We start from the raw sequence: 26,586 nt of genomic DNA, 5'->3' as shown, positions 1-26,586 counted from the left end.
CAATAAAGTAATCCAAAACAATTGTATCAAAAAATAAAGAATTTATTATATATCCATTGCATATACATATATATTTTGTAAGTGTAATTTGTTTATGACTAAAACAATTTTGAATATCAAAACAAGACAAGACACATTTCGTGGTTAAATCAATTTAATCCCTCAACCAAAGATCCGAAAAGCGTTCGCTTTCCTTAGTCAATTTCGGAATGGGTGATGGTGGTGTTGCTGGAATAATTAGTTCCATTGGATTAATTGTAATTAAGGCCAAAAACCAAGTCTGATCCGGCGAATCCGCTCGCTGCGCTTAGAACTTCGAGGACTTGGCCAGGTTGAGTTCCTCTGTCAGCATGCGACCGAAATCGGCGTGCACCTGGGTGAAGTTCTTGACGGCTCGCTCCTGCAGGAACTGGCTGGCGTTGCTCAAATGGCCGGCGATGTTCTGCACCAGGCGCTTCTTGGCGCACTTGTCGAGCACATGCACCCAGAAGTCGGTGACCTGGCCGAAGTTGTCCTCGGTGTCGCCGCTGCTGTAGCGGTAGACATCTCCAGTCACCGGACAGCAGGAGGACAAGGCCCTGGCCCTGGGGCATTCCTGGGGACCGTTGAACGAGTTGGGGAAGTAGTTGGGGGCACCGTCCTGGTTGTCCGTCACATTCATGGCACCATCGCGCTGGAAGTTCTCAATCTTCACCTTGTACGGGCAGTTCACCGGGATCTGCAAGTAGTTCGGTCCCAGGCGATGGCGATGGGTGTCCGAGTAGGAGAACAGTCGACCCTGCAGCATCTTGTCCGGAGAGGGCTCAACGCCGGGCACCAGGTGAGCGGGACTGAAAGCGATCTGCTCCACCTGAGGATCAGAAAATTACCATATTAGTTATCTTTCAACTTGTATATATCCATACAGGCTGTGAGTAATGATTGCATTAATCTCAAATGAAGAAATTACTATTTGAAACAAAAAAACTAACCTCAGCAAAGTAGTTCTTGGGATTGCGATCCAGCACCATTTTGCCCACAGGAATCAGAGGGTACTCCTTCTGCGACCAGACCTTGGTGATATCGAAGGGGTTGTACTTGAACTTCTTGGCCTGCTCGAAGGTCATGACCTGGATGTACATCGTCCAGCTGGGGAACTTGCAGGTCTTGATCCTGTTGTACAGATCGCGAATGCTGTAATCCGGATCAGTGCTGGCCAACTGATCGGCGGTCTTCACGTCCAGATTCTTGATGCCCTGGTCCGTCTTGAAGTGGAACTTTGCATAGATGGGCTCGCCCTTAGCATTGATCAATTTGAAGGTGTGCGAGCCATAGCCGTTCATGTGACAGTAACCGTCGGGGGTGCCGCGATCGCCGAACAGGAAGCACACCTGGTGGGCGGACTCCGGTCGCAGGGTGAGGAAGTCCCAGAACATGTCCGGATCCTTCAGATGCGTCTGCGGGTTGCGCTTCTGGGTGTGAATGAAGCTGGGGAATAGGATCGGGTCGCGAATGAAGAAGATCGGCGTGTTGTTGCCAACCAAATCCCAGACGCCATCCTCAGTGTAGAACTTGATGGCGAATCCTCGAGGATCGCGGGCGGTGTCCGCAGATCCGCTCTCACCACCCACAGTGGAGAATCGCACGGCCAGTGGAGTGCGCTTCTTGACCTTGTCGAAAAGCTTGGCGGCACAGTACTGGGTGATGTCGTGGGTCACCTCAAAGTAGCCAAAAGCACCAGCTCCCTTGGCGTGCACGACACGCTCTGGAATCCGCTCCCTGTCGAAGTGCGACATCTCATCCAGGAAGTTCACGTCCTGCAGCAGGACGGGTCCTCGCGGACCCACCGTCTGGGTGGCATCCTTGATTCCAATGGGTGCTCCATTGCCGGTGGTAATGGCACCTGGAGAAACCTGCAAAAGCAAATGAAAGTCAAGTTTAATCAGATGTATTTTAATTTCAAGGTACTATTCAACTTTCTGCTCTATTATATGGGTTCAAGTGTCGTCCAATCTTATCGGGTCTATTGCGATAATTCTTTTTTGGGCCGCGGACTTTCATTTAATCTCTCGGTTTTCGCCAAAAAAACATAAACATAAAGATTGCAGAGCGTTATCGCTACACGGGGGGTCATTTTGCAGTGCATATAAATTTGGCTGAATAGTTTGATTAAACTAAAAGATCCCAGGTGTTCTTAAGTGCTTGAGGCACTTCATTGATGAATGGGTTTTTGCATTAACATGTCAAGATATCAAATCCGTGTGCAAACAAAAAACCAATTAAATGAAAGTATTCAAACATCAAAATGATTTTACACAGTTTATTAGCTGGAGATCGATTAATTATTCCATTCCATTAAGCTAATAAAAGTGTATTTGTTCATCTGAAATATCAATTAGCCCACTAGCTGTCCTGTCATTTATCAGACGATCTAATCCGTCCTCATCCTCCTTGTTTGCAATTCATTTCCCTGGAGTAATCCGAGACCGCTCCTTAATCACCTTATCGTTTATTTCGCATGCAGGCCAGCCACTCATTATAAAATTAACTCAGCCAACAATTTGCAAAACTGTCACCGGCTAATGCGCACTGTTTAGGTAATGTATTTGAAACCTGACCAACGCCATGCGAAATTCTAATTCGAAAGCATTTCTAGAACAGTGCATATAGAATTTTATACAGAAGGTTGTTTATCAAAGTGAAGCCTCCGTTGGTGGTGTGTCAAACATACAAATTAAGCTACTGTTTATATTTCACAACAAAGTCATTTGGATACATATATCACTTGGGGCGGGATTACCCGGTTGGACAGTAAGACTTTTATAATTGTTTAAGGAATTAGTTGGCTTTATCAAATCTTAGTTCTTGGAAGTATATATGTATGTATTTAATAATAAAATCAGCTTAGAGAGGCCAGTACTATAACCACTTATTGACAAACAACAAGCGCTAAATATAAACGAAGAAATTAATAAAATTTCAATATTATCATTCTGGAATTTATACCTTTTAGAGCTCACCTGTTTGTGAGCTCTCCTTATAAATTCTTATTCCACACACACATTTTTGCGGCGATTCAGCCGGAATGTTTTGCACTTTGAGACAACAATATGGGGCCACTTCAGGGGGCAGATACGAAAAGTGAAGCAAACCGGGAACGACAATGCGAGTGGAACTGCTGGAACAGCGATCCACGCCCAACAAGTCAATCTGGTTCCTATCAGAGCCTTCGTGCTTGTGTTTGTATGTGGTTGTAGATATCTCCAGCGAAGAGCAAGCTGATAAGGGAACCTCAACCGATCTCGAATAGAAATGCAAAGAACACAGTCTACAGGAAAGTTTTTTTAATTGCAACTTGTCGGCGATTCCGATGGCAAACAGCAACCTAATGAGGCGGCTTTATAAGATCAGTGCACCAGATAGTTGTAGGTATAAGATAAATTTGCCTTCTAGATATCATTTATCAGCAGAATGTTACTCATTCGAGAAGGATTTTAATTAAGGGTTTCTATAAGGTTCTTAACCGACTCACAATGACCTTACGCAATGCAATGCGTTGCAAAATATTCCAAGTATTTTCCTTGCATTTTCGAATTTCTTGGATACCAAAATGAACTTGATTGCGAGATTCCCAAAAGAACAAAGAACCCAGTTGCCATGATTATTCATCGAAACAAAGGCAAACATTTAATTGCCTGACAGAATGCAGTTTTCACAGTTTCGTCATAGAAGGTCAAAATCGACTAAAACAACACGAACCAACCAACTGTGGAGGTAGCTCTCTTTTCTGGGTCAGTTCGAAACATATTCTCACATACAGTCGCTTTTAGCCGGGCGTCCCAGCCAGGTTGCATAACCAAATTGGAGAAAGAAAATTTGCGTTGACTTTTGGCTGGCAAACGCATTTTCCGAAGCGGTCTAGCCTTCCGCACTCAACCCAAAACGGGTTTCAAGCCGGGTTCGTTGTCACTCGATCCACTCGCAGTCGATGCGCATTGCAACCAGTTTGTGCAACATTGAGCCGGTCGCAGCAGAGTCCATTGACTCCCAGCGAATTTTCCAACTTACAGGCGATCGCGTTGCTCAAAAAGTTTATATCTATATTTGTTTATAAAAAAAAATGATCGTTGATTGCTTTTAGTTAGTGAAGTAATTGGCTTCGTGACTCAATGCACAAATGCACTTAAATCGGCGATGCGAGAACTAAGTTCTAGATTTAGACTTAATTGAATAGGGTAATAAAAGGTATACTAAATTTAATAACAAAAAACTATTGTATTCTTTGAGAACTGACAATTCATATTTAGTTTGTTATGAATACCAATGGATATTTTACTTTAGTTACTAACCAAAAGTGCGCACTCAACATTATTTATACGGCTGATACATCTAATCTTTTTGGGCCAATTACTTAGCTGTTTTGGATGCCTATCAGCTGGCTGACAAATAGCTATGCAGAATTATTAATTAATTTATCGATATATAGAGGGCAATGTGAAAACCCCAGGGAAATTGCCGAGTAATTAATATATAGATACTGTATCTATGGGTGAGGCAATGAGTTAATGTTTACTATTGATTTTTTTTATTATATGTAACAGCACATTTTATTTCAAAAATGTTTGCAATGTATGAAATGTTGCAATTGTGGAATGCCACGAATTCAAGAAAGTACAATTTTCCGAGTGTGAACAAACAATATTTGTTCAAAATTTTAAGAGGGCACGATTCCTCAATTGAAATCGTGTATTTAATCTGAGCGTTCAGCCAAAAGCGAAAGCGAATAATTAACACGAAAGTGCAAACGAACAAATTCGAATGCTCAAATCCAATGCAAAATGCAAGTGCCAAATGAAAATGGAAGTGCTAAGTGAAAACAGCGGTGGAAAATGAAATTAGACTGAGGGAAGAGGTCGCCCAAGGTTAGAAAATAGGGTAAACTTTGGATTTTCTTAAGAAGGAAACTAGGAAAAATAAATTAACTGAGCCAAACTTTGGATTAGGTACAGAAAACACAAATCCAATAAGAATTGCCACACTGATAAGGTTTATCAGTTCACTTCTGATAAGATTTCTACAAATAAATAGAAGACCCAGAGAGGCGGCTTTTGAACTTTGAACTCTGTTGAAACGACTTCATAATTACTGGCATCTGTTGGACAAGCCTTTGTTGTTTTTCGCATTTTTAATAATTAATGGAATTAATGGAAAGTGCAGGCTCATAGCAATCGTTGTTGAAATTGTCTTGTTTTTTGTTTATTTTATTTCGTACAATGCTTCTCCCTTCTCTTTTTGCCTTTCTTGTTTTCTTATTTTCCTGCCGGCTCACACACACGCACACATGCAACTGCGCTCTCTCGCGCTCGCACACCAACGCACTCACCGTTTGGGAGTTTTTGTAGTCAATCAACTGATTGGAAGCCGCATCGCGTCCAGCCATTTTCCTTGAAATTTAGGATATTTGCTCAACGGGATAACCAGAATTTAGAAACGCTCGAACTGGAAATTTGTTGATTTCTAGCCGCCTTCGGTTTTTTGCTGTGACTGCGTCGAGAATTCTGTCAACTAAAGCAACTGCATCGCAGTTCCATTTGTTTTTATAGCCCAGCACCAAGTACTTATTGTTGCTCAGGGTTGTCGAGTGCGCCGAAGATATCGATATTTCGATCAGGTACTCGATATATAAGAGTTGGAAATACATCGTTTAAATATGATTATTAAATAATATCAAATATTATTCATAATTATGTCTTTTTTAATAGTATGAAATTCACTTTCATATAGGAAACTAAATTAGAAACTGCAATTTCTTTCCAGCCCTTTGCAATATCAATTCAAAAAGGTGTTCCCATATCATTCAAATTTATTAATGATAATTTATAGTACCATCGCTGCAATTGCTTCCCAGAAAAGTTAATAAATTTGAATGGTTTATTTAGTTTTTTGTGTTTAATATCATAAAAATGTCGGTCTCATTAAACTATAAACTAAAAAGTCGGCTATCTATTAGTGCTTCCTGCTTCAATGGCTTTTTTTTAAAATAAGATGTGAACCTCTTTCAGTGTTCTTTTTAAAACAAATTTAAAAATGGCTTACTTCATTCATATAACAGATGAAATTATCATTAATCATGTTAAAATTATAAACTTCAAGTGGCACATTTAAGTAAATCTCCAAACAGTTATCTTTCAGTGGCTCCTGCCAAACTAACATCTGTGTCCTTCTTTATTACAAAAATATCTAATTAAATGAAACTTAGAAACTAGCATCAACATATCTTGTCACAACTTAAAAAATCGACTAACCACCTGTGGTTCCCATCAAGTAAATATCCATGGACGGCTTGTCCAGGACGGTCGGACGCCTCTTTGGAATCGGCTGAATGTGGGGCAGTCGGGTGCCATTCACGGCGTTCAAACTAAGATTCGAATTGGGGTCGTAGTCATCGCTATCCGAAGTAGTCTGGGCAAAGCTCACCCTCTGCGACGGTTTCCCCATTACGTTTGCCCTCGCAAGCTGGCGTTTTTGGATCGCTGCAGCGCTGGTAGTGGGTACGTTGTCTGAATCGTGACTTAAGCTTCTCTGGGAGCACAGCGCGTCATCGGCAGTCACAATGCCCTCACTGTATGAGGCACCGAACTCGGAACTTTGGCTAGAAGCCTGCAATTCCCGCAAAGAGGACGCTGACGAAGTGGACCTTTGGTGCGCCGACGACTGACTGCCGCTTACGTCCGTAATGCTCGCGGCAGTCTCCCTGGCCATCTTGTGCCGTTTGGCATTGTCGTTCTTCTTCCGGTAGAGTCGCACCAGGTCCGTGTAGCACTTGCAGCAGATGAGGTTGCCCACCCGAATCTCGCTGTTCAGCAGACAGGCGAAGCGCACCAAATATTTGTTGTTCAGTTGACGGTACGGCTTCCGCAGCGTGTGGCTGCCGAGTGCGCAGAATCTCCGCTCAACGCGCGAGCCCTCGTCAATGGAGGCCATCTGGAATAGATCATGCACCTAGTTCTCCACAACTCGGGCTTAAAAACAATGCTTACACTGGCATTTTAACTTCCAAACGCAACAAAACGAAACATGAAGCCAATTGTCCCGCCACTTTAGAAACATAAAGTGTGACCACATCTGGATTGCTGAAATATACCAAAATTAGGCGTAAAAATAAAATGCATTTAACTAATAAACAAATTTAATTTTTTTTAAAGTTATAAAATCTAAAAACATACTAACATGGCCACAGTTTCTCACACTTAAAATGTGGCTTATTGTAATGCTCGTGAAGTAATTAATAAGAAGAAACTATTCGTTTAATATTGACAATAATCTTCTTATTAGAGTCTACGAGGTTCATGAAATACATATGTAATACCAATTATTTTGAAAACTGATTCTAGTTCTTTTGTTAGTTTTAAAATGAGTTTAAAAACACATTTTTTAAAACGTTCAAACCACATTCAAATCGTTCTGTAAATATACCAACTAATACTAAAACTACCGAAAACTGCAGAATCAGCTGCTCGCCGAACAGCACTCAGCGTGCTGTTGAACGCGAAATGTTAGCCCATTAAACCCAGGTTATTTTTTGTCATTCATTGTTCATACGTTCGTCTCGTCTGATTTTCTTTTTATAAAAACACAATTAAAATTTCAAACGAATACACATAATGTTTATAAATATAATGTAGTGCAACACGTATATGTATAATATAGCTTAATACCAAGTGCAATCCCCCGAAATATAACTTCAAATGGCAATCTAATTTACGTAAAGAGAAGAGACAAAAAAAGAAACGGCGCGTGTGAAATTTTTTCAAGCAAAGCAAAGGAGAGAAGTTGGAGCAACATAAAAAAAGAGGAGAAAAAATACAGCAACAACACACAAAGTAGGCCAACAACAACAGCAAGAAAAAAGCAAGCAAGCGGCAACAACAACAGCAAGAACAATAACAACGTCGAGCGAAAGAAGCAAAAACCTAGTAATTGTGTCAATAAATGTTTTAAATAATATTTCCTTTGGGAAAGGCACTGTGTCTGTGTGCGCGCTTCGTGGTGTGAGTGTGCGAGACAAGTGAAATTTTCTTTGTTTCCCTGCGGGGGAGGAAAATACAAAAAAAAAAGAGTCAAGAAATAAAGTTGCCTTGAAACAACAAAAAACGCTGCCCCAAAAAAAGTGTATGCATGTGTGAGTGTCTGACTCGTTGTCTGCTGGTGTTGGTGAGTGTCTGGCCGTATGTGAGTGTGTGTGGCAATGAACGTTGAGCAACAATAATTTTATTTATTTGAAATTTTGCTGCGCTGTTTGCTTGCTTTTATCTTTATATCACACCTACAGCGCGATAAATGAATTATGAAAATAAAAGTCCCAAGTGCTCTTTTAGCAATGAAAATGTTTAGCCAAAAACGAAAAGCAACAAAAACAGCGGCTTTAAGGCTGCTGGACAGGTTTCCCACGGCTAAAAAAATTTAAAATACGAAAAGGAGCAACACGACGGCGACGTAGAAGAAGAAGAAGCAGCAGCAATGCGTGAAACGCGAAAGCAAAGTGAAATTCAAGACAACAACAACAAACACGAAAGCATAGCGGCTAACAGAAACCGTTATTCAACAATTTCTTGAATAAAACAACAACGACAACAACAACAACATCGTAAAGCATACAAGTGAAAGAAGGCACAAAATACTGGTTTACACGAAATAAAAAAAGATAAAGCAGAAGAAAGAAAGCAAAGAGAGAAAAAGTTGCTGCACGAGAAATTTTGTTCGTGTATCGTCTCCCCATTTCTATCTCTGCATATATGAGAGTGTGTGGTGTGTGTGTGTGTTAGTGAAGTAAAGTGAAAAGCAATGCTGCAAGGAATTACAACAACCACAGCCAGTTTACAATAAATATATAACAGTAAACGGTACTTAGGACCACAACAAAGAGGGGAAACAAAGAAACGAAATATTTGGACACAATCTCAAGGTAAGTGAAGCAAAGCTGCATAATTCGATGATTTTCTTAAAAGTGCGTGCTTTAATTAAAGTGTGGTCATAAGCATCAAATAAAAGCGTTAACATGCGAGGCCAACAGAAAAGAAAAGGGAGGGAAGGCATGTTGTCTCGCTTCTTTTTTTTTGGAGCATGCGAAATGTCTACAGGTGGCTTATTTACAGTTACTTTCTTGATAACAGCTGCTCGGCCTTCTCGTCTTTCTTTCGCCCATTCTTCTTTCGCAAAGCTCTTCTTTAAAGCTTCTCACGCTCGTCGAAGAATTTCGGCGTTTCATGTCTAATCGCCATCTAATTAACGGTAAAAGGTGATGCTCAATGAACACGGTTATTCCTTTTCATTTTCATTCGCCCGAAGATAAATCACAAGTTTTTTTTCTTGCGTTAACATGGTTTTTATTAAACTGCAGAGCACTGGCGTTTAATGGAATAACAAAACGAAAATAAATGTTGATTAAAATATGGAAAATTCAAGAAAGTCTCAAAGGACAGTTAAGATATTAAATGTATACGTGGGTACATATATAATATTGCTCTTGATGAAACGTCCATTTTAAAACGTTGAAATATTTTTAGAGATTCATAGCTAAAAGTTAATTGCTATTCGAATTATGTTCATGACTAACTGCTTGTCATGGATGCACGATATACGTTTTATCATTGAGATGTTTAATGACCTTAACATTCTACTGAGTTATATTTTAGCAACTCGGCTGCATCGTGCATTCCCATTGCCTATGTTTGCATAGCTTGATCAAATAGTTGGAATAGCCCGAGTTTCGTGGCCTTACTGACCGCTCCAAGTCACGTTTCTCGGTTCGAGTTTGTTATCAGCCTGTAAACCGATACGATGGTCTATACATACATATGTACATATGTGTTTTATTTATACATATTCCTCTCGGGGAAATATGTAGTAGAACTGATTCACTAATTACCCAAAGCAAACAGAACACAAAGTGGAAAACTTTGAAAGCTATGCACACATGAACATAAAATAAGCTGTCGAATTACTCAAAGCTAAGCTGGCTCAAATTGTGTAATTAAAATGTAACACATTTGTTTAGACTTATACTAACTGAAACCCGAAGTTGAATTTTACGGGGGTTTTCTCCGAAAATGGCAAGCAAATCATGCATAATTAACTAATATGCTAGTTGGGGAATTAAACAGATGATGAGAGAGAGAGACAACCTCTACCAGATTTTGATAGTTTAAATTACAATATAAATCATAATAATTATATTTTTTATTTTTTGTACCAAGTTGAATTGATACGTATTAGTTTCATTTAGGTCTCAAATTATAAATACAAAATAATAATGCTAACGTTCGTTATTTTAACTGAAAGGCTATTATTGCAATATTTTCGGCTTTAAATAGATTAGATTTTAGTTTTGTTTATCATGCTCTGGTGTTGTGTTAAGGTGTTTCCTCATTTTGGGCTAATCTGTGAAACGAAATGGGTCGAAACCGTTTACCTCCGCTGATAAGAGCCCAAAAACAATAAAAATGCTTACAATGTTTGGCCGATCAGTATTCGATTGGAGATAAAAATGTTTCGAATGGAAATGGGAGGCCGAGGATAGAGCGATTTTAACTGATTGCGTTGTTGTACAGCTGTGCGCGATTCGTTGGGGTTGATAATTAGTTGTAGTCAATCTGAACCCGCCCCCCAATCTGCCCCCCTCCCCCTCCTTTGGCCCATTCAAACCCCCTATAACTTAGCTATCTACGCCTATTGTACGCTTAAACGGTTTTTGTTTTATGTGCTGTTCTTTTTCCCTCGCCGCTGTTGCAGCTTTTTTGCTAAAAGCAAAAAGCGTTTAACCGGTTTGTTTCGAAACAAACAGAGAAAACCGAAAACAGAACAAGCCAAGATTATAGTGTGTGTGTGTGTGCAAGTTGGCTCTGATGAATAACGTTAAGTTTGAAGAAATATCTGCTGGCTTTTTTTTGTATCTTGTGTGGAAGTTAACCGGTTCGGATCGGATGGGAAATGTAGTTATGAGCGGATGGCATCAACGGGAAAAGTGTTGACGCTTCTTTGCTGATTTTAAATTATGGAAATTAAATACTCAATCGAGTATGGCATTGTACATATGTACATATGGTTTAAACACTTTAATTTGCTGCTAATTTAAATAAGCAAAATCCACTTCTTAAGTACTAAAAGCAGGCCAATAAAAGTCAACTATCTTGGCCGCTGGCGACCTTATCTTTCAGATAGGCTATCAAGCAATTTCATTATTGTGCGAAATTAAATAGCTATAATTTAAAAAGCTATCACATTTCTGCCAACTCGACTTTCCGGCTTATATTACAATTATTTCCAAATCAATTGGGCTATAAATAGAAGCAAAGTGAGTTAGTTTGGTGTGCTCAAAAATGCCAGGCAGCTTAAACGTGTTTTGAATATAAATCAACTTCAGTCGCCAGAGCCTTTGTCAATAAAATTTCACCGAGACCCTGAATGTTTTATAGTTTACCTTCATCCATCCGCTTAACGAAATTTACTGAGATAAGAACTTTTTCGCCTTTAAACTCCCATCAATTTGAACTTTGCTCGAAAACTTTGTGGGGGCTACGGAGAAGTGCTCATAAATTCAAGTTGAAACCCCTTCTATTTGCTGCTTCATTTCACCTATCACATGGCTGCACCATCTCGCCCTCAAAAATGTTTTTCCACACAGTTCCCTTCGTTTTTTTGTTCATGTGTTCAAGCAACTATAAATTTACTTTGTCTGCCCTTTTTGCCAGCTTTTGTTTACTTGGTTTATTTTTAGTGAGCGTGTACATACATATAACACACACATATATCTAACAACTTACCAACCAAATTGCTGACTGGACAAAATTGGAAAACAAATACGAAAAATCACTTAAACTTCGCCACATTTCGCTGTCATATTCACTTTTCAGCCAGGAAAATTTGCGTTTGCAATCTATGCAATATCATTTCACAAACAATTGTGTGACTAAACGGGAAAATATTTTATACTCCGCCTTTTTTTCGCCATCCAAATTGGCCACGTTTTCTTTGGTGTCTCAAATTGCTTGTCAAACTTGTTGTTCTCATTTCATTTGGGATTACATTGTGTTCTGAACAATTTGACACCTGTTGAAGTGTGAAGCGAATTTCAAAGTTACAAAACTCGGTTTACAAAGTTGAATGAATGAAATATGAAAACAAACACAAGTATTGGGGTAGATGAACCTTTCGGTAAATTATTTATAACGCGAATAAATTTGTTCATTTTATCAAGGGTATACAGGGTTAATTAATACTATAATTCCATAATTAATATGATTAAAATAATTGCATAGAGAATGAATTTAAATATTATTGTAAATAGTGGGATGAATTAAAATACTTACAATTACTAGGCTTAGGTAACTTTAACTTAATTATTCAGATTGGTCAATAATTACCCACATAAATGTATAAATTATATAGAACTAACATGGTTATTCCTCAAACTAACTCCATTCATATGACATCTTAGCAAAGACCGTTATCATATTATATTTCTTCGTCGTCTGTTGCTTTCCCATGCAATTTCATAATTTTCCTGATTAGTTTGTCAAGTAGAAAGCAGAACGGAACTGAAGTAACTCTAATGACAATAATCAGAACGCATGCGAGTGGGCAATGCAATGCAAATGGAATTTGTGTCACTCGTTCAGCGTGATCTAATTTCCTATAATGGCATTATAAATTATAAATTAAATCGAATGGAAATGAGGAAATGGGAACGTTTCTAGGTGTGAAATTTGGGTTATATTTTAACGATTCACTGAATAAATGTGTGCAATTTTATGCCAAGTTACTGGCAAAAGTGTGTGAAATTGGTGGGAATTTTAGTTATTAGTGTTTTCAATACTTTATAAAAAAAGCAATTTGTTTTAAAATGAGATACAATACACATAAGATGAATTTTGTGCATACATTCCATTTTGAATGCAATATGCTTTGTTCATTTAAGATATATGCTAATTATAGCAGCGACCTTAGCATTGATGACTCAGAAATATATTTTTGCATTTGTATGTTTTATTAGTCATAAATGTTCTTAAGTATGCATACTTATTTATAAAAACTCTTGTATATTTAAGACAATATTTGACTCATCAGTAGTTCTTTTGTTTAAATATCCTTTATTTATGTTCTCAAGCAATAAATAATAAATACTTTAAGAATACAGTAGAAAACTTTTTCAAAAATAGAGTTATATTTCATAATGTTTGTTATTCCACATTTTGCTTGGAAGTCGTGTGCAATTTTTTTTTGAAAATGATGTAATTCGTTAAACTCTTTTATGTTTCCCACTCAACTTCTTTCTTTCCTTCTTTTTGCCCAACTTTCCTTGCCAATTTTAACTTTTTACCAATTCCTTTGACTTTGTATCTCTTCATTAATGTTAACTATTTGCTCTTCCTCTTCTTCATGTACGCATTTCACAACTCATAATTTCGGGCAATTAAATCATTGTATGACAAATTGACTTCAAAACGCAATGAAAAAGGGGCAGCAACAACAATAAAACAATTACAGAATCGATGAACAGGAAAAAAATGCCAAGTACTACAAAAAAAAAAAAAAAAAAAAAAAAAAAAAACGAAACGAAACAATGAAAAGGCAGCAACAACTGCAAATAAAATGCTAATAAATTGAAATGAAATTGACAAAAACAACAAGGGAAGCACGACAACTGCTGTTTGTTGTTTTTGTCGCTACTCGTTTTGTTGTTGTTCGTTGGAGAAGGAGAGAGAGCGCGACAATGTAAAAAAACGTGTGCACATTAGGTGGAAGAGTGTGAGAGAGAGAGAGGTGGGGTGGGGGCGGTGCGAAAGAGAGGGCGGCAGTCGTTGACATTGTTGTTATCTTAAATTGTACCGCTTACTTGCGCTTTCTTGTTGTTGCTGTTTCTTTAGCTTCTGTTTATTTGATTTTGTCATCATCTTAATGCAAACAGCCCGTGTGCGACAGAGATAGCAGCGCGTCAACGGCGTCGCTCCGTCCTTGTCGCGCACCGCGTTTTATGTGTATTACAACATTTTTTGCGGCGGCGACATTAATTCTACAGATACAGATACAAACAAGCGCACTTCAAGATACAGATACAAGGCAACAAAAACAACACACACGAACAAAAGAGTAAACAGATACAAACACAACAGCGATTCACTCACTAATTTATCTGTGCGTTTTGTTGGCCCCCAAAGGCGTACAACAACAACAACAACAGCAGCTGTCAGCATGGTGAGGAGAAAATATCTCAATGATCATGTGTTCGTTCTGCCAACATTATCATAATCATTTGGACGATCATCTGCTCGAGTTTTGGCACCCGTCTTCATTCTCTTTTGGGGCTTACACAAAAGTATCTCAACGGTTCATCTTAATATGCAAATACAAATCAAACAAAATCCATTTCGCTATTCACGGTGATCACTCGGTGTTGAAAAACTTTCAGATACAGCTCTAAAATCCGTACGATTTTATCGGTTTACTGTATTTGGTGTACACAGTTTTGTTTATAAATAAATATTAACGATCTGGTTTGCGGTGTAATTTAATTAAAAAGCATTGAAAATGAAGTTAGTGAATTCTTCGATAATTAAATTCCATATATTAATATGCTTTGAATTATTAGTTACTTATATTTTACTGTTTATAGAATTTCATTCGACTATATAAAAGTATAATCAACATTACATTTTTTTGTGTTTTAAATTCATAACTTTGCTGTATACAATGTTAAATAAATAAGAGGATTAACAGGCACTATCATTAGTAATGTATTTAAAAAAAGAAACAAATACCTATTTAATTCTATGGGGAACTTGGGGTTCCCGTAAATTCCCATGAAAATAGGGAATACTGAAAAATACTTGCGAAGTCAGATCATTATAATGCTAATTTTCGTATTATAAATTCATTAGGTTTGTGTAAATATAATACATGTAGATTAAAATAGTGAAGTTGAAGTTTGAAGTTTCCTTGAAATACTGTTAATAAAAGATAATTCCAAAGGAGGTTATACACAATAAATTAAGCATTTGCTCATTTCGAATGAAAATCTTTATCGAAGTTTCATTGGCTTTAATGAGTATTTACCTGTACACATATTCATCAACTGGCATGAATCACCAATAATTTGTTCGCTATTTTAATAACCAAATTAAAAGAATGATTTAAAATACAGTACATTTTTTATGGTAATACCCTATTTCCGTACGTTAATTTATTAGTACACTGTATTGTTTATTGTTGAATATAACATTTCATAAACATTAAATTACACGGAAGACACAAAGCCAATTGTTTTCCTTACATATGTACAATATCAAGTTGATTGAATTCTGGGAAGTCGTTATCGCGGCCGAAAAAATGGGGAAAATGCATAGAATATATCTGATAACTCTTTTAAGTACTTCCAAATATATTATACACCGGAAATAAAGTTTTAAAGCGACTTGCCTTTGCATATGACAACATAAATGAAAAGACATTTTTACAGTGTTTCGAACTGATTTTTGTGTCTGTGGCAGTCCAAATATACGCCCGGTACAAAGTTTCAATTAAGTTGGCGTGCAGAAGCAAATAAATTAAATACACACAGATGTATAATAAAGCCAAAAAAAGAAGGAAAAAAGAAAGAGAGAGCAATTTGGGGGAGAACGTTAGCCCGTGGCCACAGTTTGTAGATTGTAGAGGTCAAGGCTATAATGCTTTCTCTATATATGCATGGATGTACATATGTATGTACGTTCGTGAGGGTCTGATACGAATAATACGAATAACCGACGGAAAAAGTGCAAATAAATTTGTGACGCATTTTTATTTTGTTATTGCAAATGATATAAATACACCGAACGGCAAATGCACACAGTTGAACAAAAGGCACAGACAAACAAGTGTACATATGTACATATGCTTATGTATGTATGCCCCACTCAAGTGAAATGAAAAACGCGCTAAATGTTAAATGTGAACGAGAAAAAGAGAAGGCGACGTAAGAGCACAACGAACTTTTGCGAAATGTGAAATTATAAAACAAAGCGCTCGGCGTAGGCAACAACAATAACAACAACAACAATATAAAATAAAAACGAGCACTTAAACCACTACGAGTGCATCGAAACCAATACGCATGCCAATTCAATTGCCATACCAAAGGCAACTGGCAACTCAACAAATGCCAAATTAAAGTGCTTAAAAAAGCGCCAAAAAGCAAAGCAGGCGGCAATGTTTGCCATTGTGTTGACTTGTTTTTGCCACTGTCTCTTTCCAACAGCACAACTTCGCATTGTTGTTGTTGTTGCCATTTTTGTTTGTTTTAAGCCAAGGCCAAGCCGATGAATTTTTCACTGCCCTCTTCTCTATTTCTTGTTTTAAGTTTTTATCTATTCATTTTCAAACACAAAAAAGTTAAAATTTTGAATTGCAAATGGGCACTCAAAACAAAGGCCAAAAGAAAATAATCAACAGAGAGAGAAAAGATAAGGGAATTGCAAATAAAATATTTGCCCAAAACACGAAGGGGAAAGCTTAAAAGTTGATTGGTAGAGATTGCGGCTTTTCAATGGGCGAACCAAGTTCATTCACATGAGGAAATCGAAAGGAACAAATGAATTAACTTGGTGGAAAATAAAAGAATTCAATAAATGTTTGCAACAAATAGGTAGTTTTATGTATCTGCTAAGAGTTTGTAAATATTACGAGTGTAAAAGTTCAAAAGAAATGTATTATTCGTATTTGCAGCAAGAAAAATAGTTTATCTCTAAGATACACAAGAAAGAAAAGTGTTTAAAGTGTTTAAGTACAGTGTTTAAATTCTTTTTTTTTCGCAGTATTAAGAAACAGTTAAAAATAAGATGATGTATCTTTAAGATATTGCAATAAGGCTCTTTCCTTACTTTATGCCAGTTTGGCATGCTTTTTATTCATGAATCTTATTGGCTTGGTAGCCTCTTTCTTCTGCTTGACCCCAATTCGTTTGGCTTTCTAGACCTTGAGTTTGTGAAGGCGGTCGAGGTAGTTTAAAGTGTGCTCTTTCCCCTATTTCCTTTCATTGTTAGTATTGTTTATATTAGTTTACTACTAATATTGTTGCACATTCAAATAAAATGTATTAATTCTTCGATAATCGTTTTCTTTTTTGTGCTAACAAATCAATAAAATCTATGAGCTAGCAGCCCAAAAAAAAAAGTAAAAATTGCTCTGAACCAAAACCTGCCATTCGTTTATTTATAGCTGTAGTTTATGCTGCTTTAAACAAATTAACAACTTGAATAGACACAGATGTACACACATATGCATAGGTATTCACAATCTACGTATAGAAAATGACAATTAACAATGTCGAACACGCCCACAATACACAAACTAAAATGAATTTCGTTAAATAACTTTTGACGTGCCCCGTCAGCTATTTGTGCGCAAATCGAAAGAGATTTCTTCTCTTCTGTCTCTTTTAACAATTTGTTTCCTTTTATTTTATTATTTGCTTTTGTTTATATTAGATGTGCGGCCTTTCGCCTTGTTGTGTATTCGCTGATTCGCGCTAATGTTTTTATCTCTGTCATAATTTTGTACAAAGGCCTGTTCTGGCCATTATCGCTCTATTTGTTTATACACTTGTTAATCAGTCCACACGTGACTATAGTGTTAGTTTTGGGGTCGGTCAGTCCGTTAGTAATGCCCAAGAACTGATAACACCAAAGGTGATTAGAAAGTGAAGTGTTGAGTGCATCGATGTATTATATTAACCAAAATGGAAACCAGAAAATGAATCTCGAGTTGCAGATCCACAGTCTTATCCACTATATAGCATATTGTTCAAATTCGAAATTTCGTGCTGAACACGAGCTAAAAACTGCATATAGTTATCTGCTCTAATTTTTTAACTTGCAGCAATTTTTAACTTTTAGTTATGAAAGGGCAACTTTAAATCTTTATTAGTTGAGTTGCCACGTCTTATGAATATCTAAATTCATAAATAATTAATGTTTATTCTTTTTTGAATTCTACTTTTTTGCAAGAATTTTAAAGCTGCAAATGCAAACTTAAAGTCTTTTCTTCTAAATATACAAAGCATTTTTATGCCTGAACATTTTTGACTTAATCCAAATTTGTGTCCAATTTCTCTTAGTTTCGCCATAAGTGAATCATTTTGGGGCATTTTGTGCTGTGTTTCGGTTCATTGGAAAGTCAGTTTATTTTCGTGCACGTTCTTTAGAAAGTCGTTGAACTGTTTGCGTTTCCCTCGCACCCACTCTCCTCTCCCCGTCTCTTTCTCCCACGAATTATATTGTAAAAGGCAACGAGAATTTTTAGGTTTATTTGTTTATAGCAATTTCATCATCTTGCTGTGGAATCTTGTGCATATTAGAATGAGTGTTTTGTTGACTTCAAGTTTTATAGCCACAATAAATACTTTAGAAAATGATGAGCAAGAACCAAGAGAAGATTAAACTTTGACTTTGACAATTGTTTATAAATCTTCTATTGACCAAGTCAAATGCTTAGATTCAATGACATCTTAACGATGAAAAGTTTAATCAAAACTTCAAACATATAATCAGATATAATATCGCGTATATCTTTATCCACTTAAACCAATTAACACATTATGATTGTTTAGTTCGATACTTAACTTAAAAAGCTTTTTTAAAACAGAACACAGAACTTTTAATAATAATAATACAAATTAAGTAAGGTGTCTCTTATTTTCTTTTAGCATATTGCACCTAAATTAACATAAATATTAAATACTTTTAATATTTAAAATAGCTTTTTGGGTCATTATGTGTTAATTATCTTGTTAATAGTATTTAATTATAAGGGATCTAAATATGGTAATTTATGTATGTATTTATGTATTTTGCAATTATTAATAGCTTTATATAATTGTTTTTCAGACCACCACCATGGAACCCAACAGACATCACGAATATCAGACACATCATCAGCCGCATCCGTCGATGCAGCACCATCCAACGCATCCACATCACCAGCAACCGCATCACCAGCAGCCACACCACCCGCAGCAACCGATCCACCAGCACCACCCGCCGCCACCACCACCTCAGCAGCAGCAGCATCAGCCACCGCAGCAGATCCACCAGCAGCAGCAGCATCCGCATCACTACCAGCAACTTCATCACCATCCCACGAGCTCCACATCGGTGGGCAGCTCCTCCTCCGCCAGCTATGTCAATCACCATCCGCAACATCATCCCACGTCCTTGGCCGAGGATCAGCGCTCCCGCTCAGCAATTTATATGAGCAGAAGCACTCAGCCGGGCTTGCCACCACCTCCTCATCCGTCGGCCCAAGGATCGGGCGCCGCTGGGGCGAGTGGCAGCGATCCTCACATGCAATATTACACCTCAAACCAGAATTTGGCGGTAAAGAAGATGTCCGATCCACATCCCATGTGGAGCTATAAAAGCCAAGCAGTTACGACTCCAGCTCCGGCGCCTGGATTGCGACAGCATGGAAATCCTGCCCTGTATCCAACGGGCAGCACTGCCTACTGGTCGCCACCGGATGAGCAGTTGCATCACCAGCAGCCGTCCCGGTATTCCTATGCGAAGCCAGGAGGCCCAGTCACGGGCTCGAGAGCCATTCAGGGACCCCTGCCAAACAGTCAGCGATACTACAGCGAGGACATTAAGTACTCCACTGTACCTGCCGCATCCAAGGTGCTTACCTACGCACCGCCAGCCAGCTCCTCGCAGCCACAGCCACCGCCACCCACCTCCAGCTCGTCCGCCAACTCGTCATCCGTCCGCCACTATGAACTCGAGCATGTGGTCAATCCAAGTAATCCGAGCAACGAGCACCAGCAACCCAGTCCGAATTATGGAAGAAAGTGTCCGCCTCACTACGAAACTCCGCCGGAGCAGAGAAGTGCCGGGGCCACGCCCAATTCGACGGGTACGCCCACATCCACGTCGCACCACCAGAGCCTGTATATTCCAATGCCGACATTCAGTACGGAAAAGTTCCAAACCACCGTGCATAATGCGATTGAGAAGTACATAAGGGAAACTCCGGGACCCAGTTTGGAGTATCCCAGAGGTGGAGTGGCACCAGCAGGGCGAACTGGTTACTACAATCAGCAGCCGGTGAAGAGCTCCAAAGCACCTCCACCTGTTCCCCAAACTGCCACTTCTAGTTATGTGAAAATGGAACCGGAGCATGCTATTGCCGGAGGATTGCCGCAACCCACGAGATCATCGCTTTACCACAATCCCTATAATGCGGAGAGCAGAGAAAGGGACTCTTCACCAGCTATGGCCACTGTGCCGGCGCCACACGGCTTTCCAACCAAATATGGAAAGCTGATACAACAACAGCATGCGGCCAGCGGAGTGGGAACAGGTAGCTCGGCGCCCTATCAAAGTTACTACCATCAGGGAACACCTTCGCCAGCGGCAGGAGCGGTGGCTTCGCCCACGCCAGCACCAGGACCTCCGCTGGCCGAAGCCCCGGGAACGATCTTTGGTCCTGGAACGGGTTTGAGTCCCGGCATTCCTCCGCATAGTAGCCAACAGGCTCCACCACCCGCCAACAGCCAGCAACCCGCCTCATCCTCATCGTCTAGCAATGCCAACTTCTCCACCCTGCAGGTATATCCCCACGGACCAGATATCTGCTACCAGCCAGGAAGTCAGTCCCAGGCGCAGAACCAAACGCAGAACCATCCCAATCCTGCCAAAAAGTCACCAGCTGTAACGAAACCCAATTATCGTGCTTTAATCAACGATATGTTGAAAAGAAATACAGCCAGCGAACAAGAACTTAATCTGCAGATCATCAAGAAAACTCTAAATATGGAGCCGGCTTCCAGGAATCATCCATCTCCATGTAGAGTCATCCAACAGAGTGCTGTTCCCGCTGCAATATCAGTTCCATCTGCACCACCGCCCCCTCCGCCAGCGATTCATTCGCCATTGGATTTGTCCATGCGCACGGTGAAGCAGACGGCGGATTCCACGGAGTACAAGTACCAGAAACCCAGCACGGACTACAAGCTACCGCAAGGGGGCTTGGGTGGAGGCCTGGGATTGCCAAGGTTTGACATTACACCCAACTTCTCGGCAGCCACCAGGGGTGGAGCACCCACGAGTCCGGCTCCCACACCTGTGATACGTCAGGCTCTGGCGATTCCGGCAGCTCCTGTTCCACCCACGGTTCCAGTTCCTCCGCCAGTGGCTGCACCTGCCTTGGTGATCAAAACGCTGCAACAGATGCGTCCCAGTGTGGTGGAAACCAATCCGTTTGCCAAGCGACAGCAACAGTTACCACCAGAGACGAGCATTGTCCAGGTGACGAAGCCGACAGTGGAACTAATGCCCACACCTTCGCCAAGCCCACACAACAGTAGTAATCTCAACTATTTGGGTAAGAAACGGCACCTGCAAGAGTACAATCAAGCCGCAGCGAAGCAGGCAAGATTGGACGCAGAATCGTCAGGATCTCTAGTCTCCGGAGCACCCGTAATTGCTGCTCCCACATCAGTGGTTGTAGTAGCACCAGTGCCCGTAATTGCTGTGAATGAACAGGCGCTGGCCGCCAAACGGGAAAGGGAGATGCAATCCATGAGTGCAGAATCCTCTACTTCCGCCCATCTAGTACCCAAGATGGAACCACGCATTCGAACTAAAGCCGAGCTCAAGGGTTTCACATTTACGCCGCCGGTGCTCGTTACTTCCACAACAAATGCTTCTAGTACAATTTCACCACCCAGGACGCCACCCAACCAGGTTACAAATCACATTCAGATTAAGCTCGAGCCAGCGCCTCCGAAGGCGACCGATTTGGGTTTGGATGATGAACAGGTCAGTTTGGGTAACCTGATGGACTGGGGCAGCACATGTAATAACCTCGTTGAGCAACTTATGAGCAAGGTTGTGGTGCCACCGGCATTGCCAGCCAGCACCGGCATCAAACTGGAGCTCAGTGAAGACGATCTGCCAGTGGCTCGCATTTTAAAGAGACAACCTTTGGCAGCACCATCTCTTGCTGGCGGAGATGCCGAATCGGCAACTACTCAATTAACCACAACTACCAACGGAATCTCTTCGTCCTTGGGAAATGGCAGTGGCCAGAAGAAACTCAGCAAAGTGGAGAGGGAGAAGAAACGCCAGCAGCAGGAACAGCGAATTGCCGCCCGCTTGGCGCCCAAACAGGGCCAAAGCAGTTCATCGGAGAGCGACACCACAGAGCTTCACAAGCGGAATACGGCGCGGCAAAAGAAACCTCTACTGCGCAAGGGACGAACGAGGCAAAGGTCTCCGGAAGCAGCTAGCATTCAGCAGAGCAGCGATGAGGAGCAGGAGAAAGTGAGCCAGCGACTTAGTCGCAATCGAACCTCCAGCGAGGAAAGCAAGACAAAAGCCACCTCCGCCAAAAAGGATGTTAAGAAGGAGGCGAAGACTCCAAGCAATAAGACCAACAATAGCGCCTCCCTAACCAAGATCAGAAAGAAGACAATCGATTCTTCCAGCTTGAACAAAGCCAAAGGTGATGAGAACCCCAAGCAGGAGAGCCAGGAGAGCACCTCCTCGGAGAGTGACCAAGACGACAATGACAATGACGAGGAGGAGGAGGATCAGGAGGAGGATGAGGAAGAGCCCGAAGAGGACGACGATGAGGAGCAGGACAAGAAGAAGGAGAAGCGAGTGGGCAGGCGTCCGGGAAACACGCTTAAAAAACGCATTGCCCACAAGCTGAACACCATGACCCGCTCCAAGCATCGCAAGGAGCTCGAACTTCAGTTGGCCAACAGTAAGGTTCTCCGAAATGACAAGATCATCAGGAACTCCACCACCAAAATTAAGAGGAAGTATGTCCGCAAAGTGGTGGACAGCAAGAAAGAGATGATGGTCACGCGCTTGAGGAACAAACGTGGCTTGAACTCTGATTTGGGAGCGCTGAATGGTAGAAACTCCAAGCTGAAGGGCAGCAAGGTGGGAAATAGTCCCGGTAAACCCAAGACCTCGCCTCAGCAGCAACTGTACCTGGAGGAGTATCGCTATAAGTTGGCTTTAAAAATCCCACACAGCCTGATCTCGATTAATAAGCTAAACAAAGTGGCTTCCTCACTACCGGACTTGGAGCGCCGTGATCTCAGCCAGGAGCTGGCCTGTTTCAAGAGAAACAGACCGAAGACCAAAGCTGCCAGCAAGCAGGATTTCACGCCGAAGTCCATAATCGACGTTCTCCACTTGAGGGTAACCAATGGCAGTACGGCTGGCACTCAAAGGAAGATCTCAGTCTCTGCTCCAGCTTCCACCAACCTGCAGATCCATAGTGAAACCTCGCAAACTTCCGCTTCTACTTCGCTGTACGAGCAACCCCAGCAGGATAACTTAACGGAAAACCAGTCCCTGGATGATATGAGCAAGCGGCACTTTAGCATTTTCGACACCAAAGTGCTGCAGAGCAAAACCCGGACAGAAACCAAGTTGCAAAAACACAGGGAGATCATCCGTGAAATTTTCGTCGGCCCGGAACGTCCAGCTTCTGCTCCGCCAGAATGTGTCCAAGAGGCAGATGGAGGGGATGCCATTAGTTACCAGAAGTACGAGGAGTTCCTGCAGCAAATGAACAGCATTGCCAGCGCGAATGATAGCAAGTTGGCCAGGAGATCTCTCATGGAAGACAAGTCTGTCACGGCTCCCCAGTGTCCGCACAAGAGGAAGTATCGTTGTAGGAAAGGCAGCTCGGGATTTGACTATATACGAAAGAAGAAGAGACCTGCTCCGACCCAGACTCAGAACCACACCCAAAATCAGAGTCAGAGCCAAGTCTCCAGTCAGATAACACAACATCTTTTGGAACACAATCAGAGTGCGGCGGATGAGCGATTGGAGGATACGGATAGCACCATCGCAGGCAGTTCCCATTTGCCTCCAAAGGTGAAAACGGAGATGGATGTCTGTCGTGAGATCCAGAAGTGGGTGCTCAACAAGGGAGTGGGCCAGAGCACCATGCACAAGGCTGCTCGCCAGGGCCTGATCGATGTGGTGGTTTACTGCTTGGATCGTATGAATATGAATCCTGACCAGAAGGATAATGCCGGCTACACACCTCTTCATGAGGCGTGCACCCAGGGATGGCTGGAGATTGCCCGGATTCTTCTCCAATACGGTGCGAATCATTCGGAGGCGGCTCAATCTGGAATTAGGCCATTGCACGGAGCCATCGAAAACGATCACGAGGAGGTGGTGCGCCTGTTGCTCTCCTATGGAGCCGATCCGTTGCTGGCAACGTACTCAGGTTGGTGTTGGATGTTTAGCTTTGCATTTCGAGGAGATTGTAACAATTTTACCCTTTTGTTTTTAGGTCAAACCCCGCTAATGTTAGCTTCAAGCAAGTTGATGCGAGGCATTCTGCGCGCTCATCTCAGCGATGCACAAAGTGCCGCCGCTGACATCAAGCCAATGCGATTCAATGGACCCTGGGAGATATTTGGTGAGTGGAAGAACGAAATGTAATGAATTCTGACAAGCATATTTCTTGAATTAATGAAACTTGCGTTGTTCAAAGTAATTCCCCTACAAGGAATCATATAGTTCATTGCCATTTCATACAATAAGGGATAACACAACAATACGAATGATCAAGAATTTGACTAAACCATACATTAATCTCTTCCAGATGCTAAGGAGTATGGTTATGATATATTCAGTAATGTACCGAATACAGCTTGTGATATGAGCAGAGCTCTACGTAGAGAAAGGAAGGAGGCCAAGCAGCAGAGGATGAGCAACAGTGACAGGACCAGCAACTTGAATGGCCTGTTACCGGAAAAAAAGGAGGAGCAGAAGCCCGAGGATTTCGACCAGGACCGGGTGACAAGAACGATCAAGCAGAACGGGGAGACGAGTGCAACAAAGACTGGATCGGGGACTACGACGACGGCAACAACGATGGTTAAATTGGAACCAGGAACCGACGAGGATAGCAATAACAATAAGAACAACGAGGAGCTGAATGCTAATGTGGAAAATAATTTAGTAACAAGCGTTGTGAATGTCAAGAATGAAGTGAAGAAGGAAGTGGATGCTGAAGCAGAAGCGGAAACGGAAACGAAAGCGAAAGCAAATACGAATAGTAGCACTAGGCTAGACGAGGATCAGACGGACATCGAGACAATGGATAGTGAATTGAATGGTGATATTTTTGAATTTGAAGAGGCCGATGTGCCCTTGCCACCACTGTACTTGCTCAAAGACGAGGGCAGTGATAAATGGGTACTACTCAATGATTTGTGCAATTTACTTAAAGTTAAATCGAAGGATACGTTGCTCAACAAGGTATTTGGCATTTAGATGCGATGTTTAAAACTCTGAAATTATGATTAATCTTGTTATTTTTTCAGCTCTGTCCGAACAACAGCAATGCCTTGGCCAGCAGTCAGAAGCACCTGCTCCGGGAGTTCAAGATAGATGATTTCCTGGAGAAAGCCACCTGCCTGCAGCTGTTGTGCGCCGGTGAAAAGCTGAACATGTTCAGCTCGTCGAAGGTTGTGCTCATCAAATACAACGACAGTGTACGGAACTTGTTGGGCGTGAAGACCATTTTAATGAAATTTTAACCGAGATATCTTTAGCGATTGGACGGGGCAAGATCCAGAAAGATATAAATTAGATAATGATGAACGGATGAGCATAGTACTAACTGAACATAGAGTGTAAAGTGCAAACAAATATGGAAAAACTATTAGTACGAATATAATTGTAGATTTATATACTATACATATGTATATTTTAGCTAGTAGCTAGTTTTTACTCACACGTCTTTGTCTTTGGAAGATAAAGGCTTTTATAAAGGAAATTAAATTAGAGCTAATGCAAAGTGATATAAAGGTGCTATACACACTCAAAACGAAGAAAAAGGAAATGAATGGAAATTTTAGAGCGAGAATATTGAGAAAATCTGGAATCTTTAGGGATTGGCTGCAATTATGCAATAAAAGTAGAACAAAACAATGCGAGGCAGTTAGGAAACGAGGAAACGAACGGAAAATGTATGCCAGCCAATCAGCTAATAAATTGATATATACTTACAGATATATCTAGGGATAAAGTGTAATCTATGGTTTTTAAAAAAGTAAAACAAACTAGCTAAAGTATAAACTAAATAATAATTATTGTAATAATATTAAAGAAGCAACAAAGGCGTATTTATGTATTATGTATTTTTAAATGAAATTATTAACATAATATATAAAGTATATGTATACACAATATGATCCAACTACAATGTAAATCAATTTTCAGATAGGTTTGTAATTTTCTATGTAATGTACGTGTGTAAGTTTTGTGCAACTATAAAAGGAAACCACAAAAAACTGAGAAATTAAAAAAAAAACTAATAACGAAAAACAAAAATAAATGCAAAGTGAAATTTTGACAATTTAAAAGTGCGGTTTCACTACAAAATTTTAACAACCTCCTAGCATTTGAAAACAAATATCGATGAAAGCTTTTAATTAATGATTCTTCGAAATTAATGACTAAAAGGTATGATCTTAAATAAGTACTTAAATGTACGTAAAGTGACCCATTCTTTTAAAAATGTATAATTATTTCT

General features: G+C 40.4%; 3 protein-coding genes across 3 annotated transcripts; 1 reads left to right on the top strand and 2 right to left on the bottom strand.

Moving 5' to 3' along the window:
- Positions 1-52: 52 nt before the first annotated feature.
- Positions 53-5,591, bottom strand: LOC6618347 (catalase). Its single transcript, XM_002042583.2, has 3 exons — positions 5,363-5,591; positions 972-1,892; positions 53-850 (listed from the first exon to the last, which is right to left on the bottom strand). Exons 1-3 carry the CDS (start codon positions 5,417-5,419, stop codon positions 308-310), a joined length of 1,521 nt encoding a protein of 506 aa, XP_002042619.1. The 5' UTR covers positions 5,420-5,591; the 3' UTR covers positions 53-307.
- A 569-nt stretch (positions 5,592-6,160) lies between these two features.
- Positions 6,161-7,106, bottom strand: LOC6618346. Its single transcript, XM_002042582.2, has 2 exons — positions 7,020-7,106; positions 6,161-6,963 (listed from the first exon to the last, which is right to left on the bottom strand). The coding sequence occupies exon 2, from the start codon at positions 6,961-6,963 to the stop codon at positions 6,280-6,282; it is 684 nt and encodes a 227-aa protein (XP_002042618.1). The 5' UTR covers positions 7,020-7,106; the 3' UTR covers positions 6,161-6,279.
- A 1,486-nt stretch (positions 7,107-8,592) lies between these two features.
- Positions 8,593-26,407, top strand: LOC6618345. Its single transcript, XM_032719315.1, has 5 exons — positions 8,593-8,944; positions 18,897-24,267; positions 24,334-24,462; positions 24,649-25,307; positions 25,373-26,407. The coding sequence occupies exons 2-5, from the start codon at positions 18,906-18,908 to the stop codon at positions 25,586-25,588; spliced, it is 6,366 nt and encodes a 2,121-aa protein (XP_032575206.1). The 5' UTR covers positions 8,593-8,944; positions 18,897-18,905; the 3' UTR covers positions 25,589-26,407.
- Positions 26,408-26,586: the final 179 nt, after the last annotated feature.

The sequence above is a fragment of the Drosophila sechellia genome, chromosome 3L (assembly GCF_004382195.2).
Source record: "Drosophila sechellia strain sech25 chromosome 3L, ASM438219v1, whole genome shotgun sequence".
NCBI lineage: Eukaryota > Metazoa > Arthropoda > Insecta > Diptera > Drosophilidae > Drosophila > Drosophila sechellia.
This window is presented reverse-complemented; position numbering and strand designations above follow the sequence as displayed.

Bases quoted from the DNA above. Each gene is read 5' to 3' on its own strand.
- LOC6618347 (XM_002042583.2), bottom strand. From the start codon at position 5,419: ATGGCTGGACGCGATGCGGCTTCCAATCAGTTGATTGACTACAAAAAC. The intron at 1,893-5,362 runs GTGAGTGCGTTG...TTGCTTTTGCAG, and splicing joins ACTACAAAAACTCCCAAACG to GTTTCTCCAGGTGCCATTAC. The intron at 851-971 runs GTTAGTTTTTTT...TCTGATCCTCAG, and splicing joins CCAAGAACTACTTTGCTGAG to GTGGAGCAGATCGCTTTCAG.
- LOC6618346 (XM_002042582.2), bottom strand. From the start codon at position 6,963: ATGGCCTCCATTGACGAGGGCTCGCGCGTTGAGCGGAGATTCTGCGCA.
- LOC6618345 (XM_032719315.1), top strand. From the start codon at position 18,906: ATGGAACCCAACAGACATCACGAATATCAGACACATCATCAGCCGCAT. The intron at 24,268-24,333 runs GTTGGTGTTGGA...TTTTGTTTTTAG, and splicing joins GTTGCTGGCAACGTACTCAG to GTCAAACCCCGCTAATGTTA. The intron at 25,308-25,372 runs GTATTTGGCATT...TTATTTTTTCAG, and splicing joins AGGATACGTTGCTCAACAAG to CTCTGTCCGAACAACAGCAA.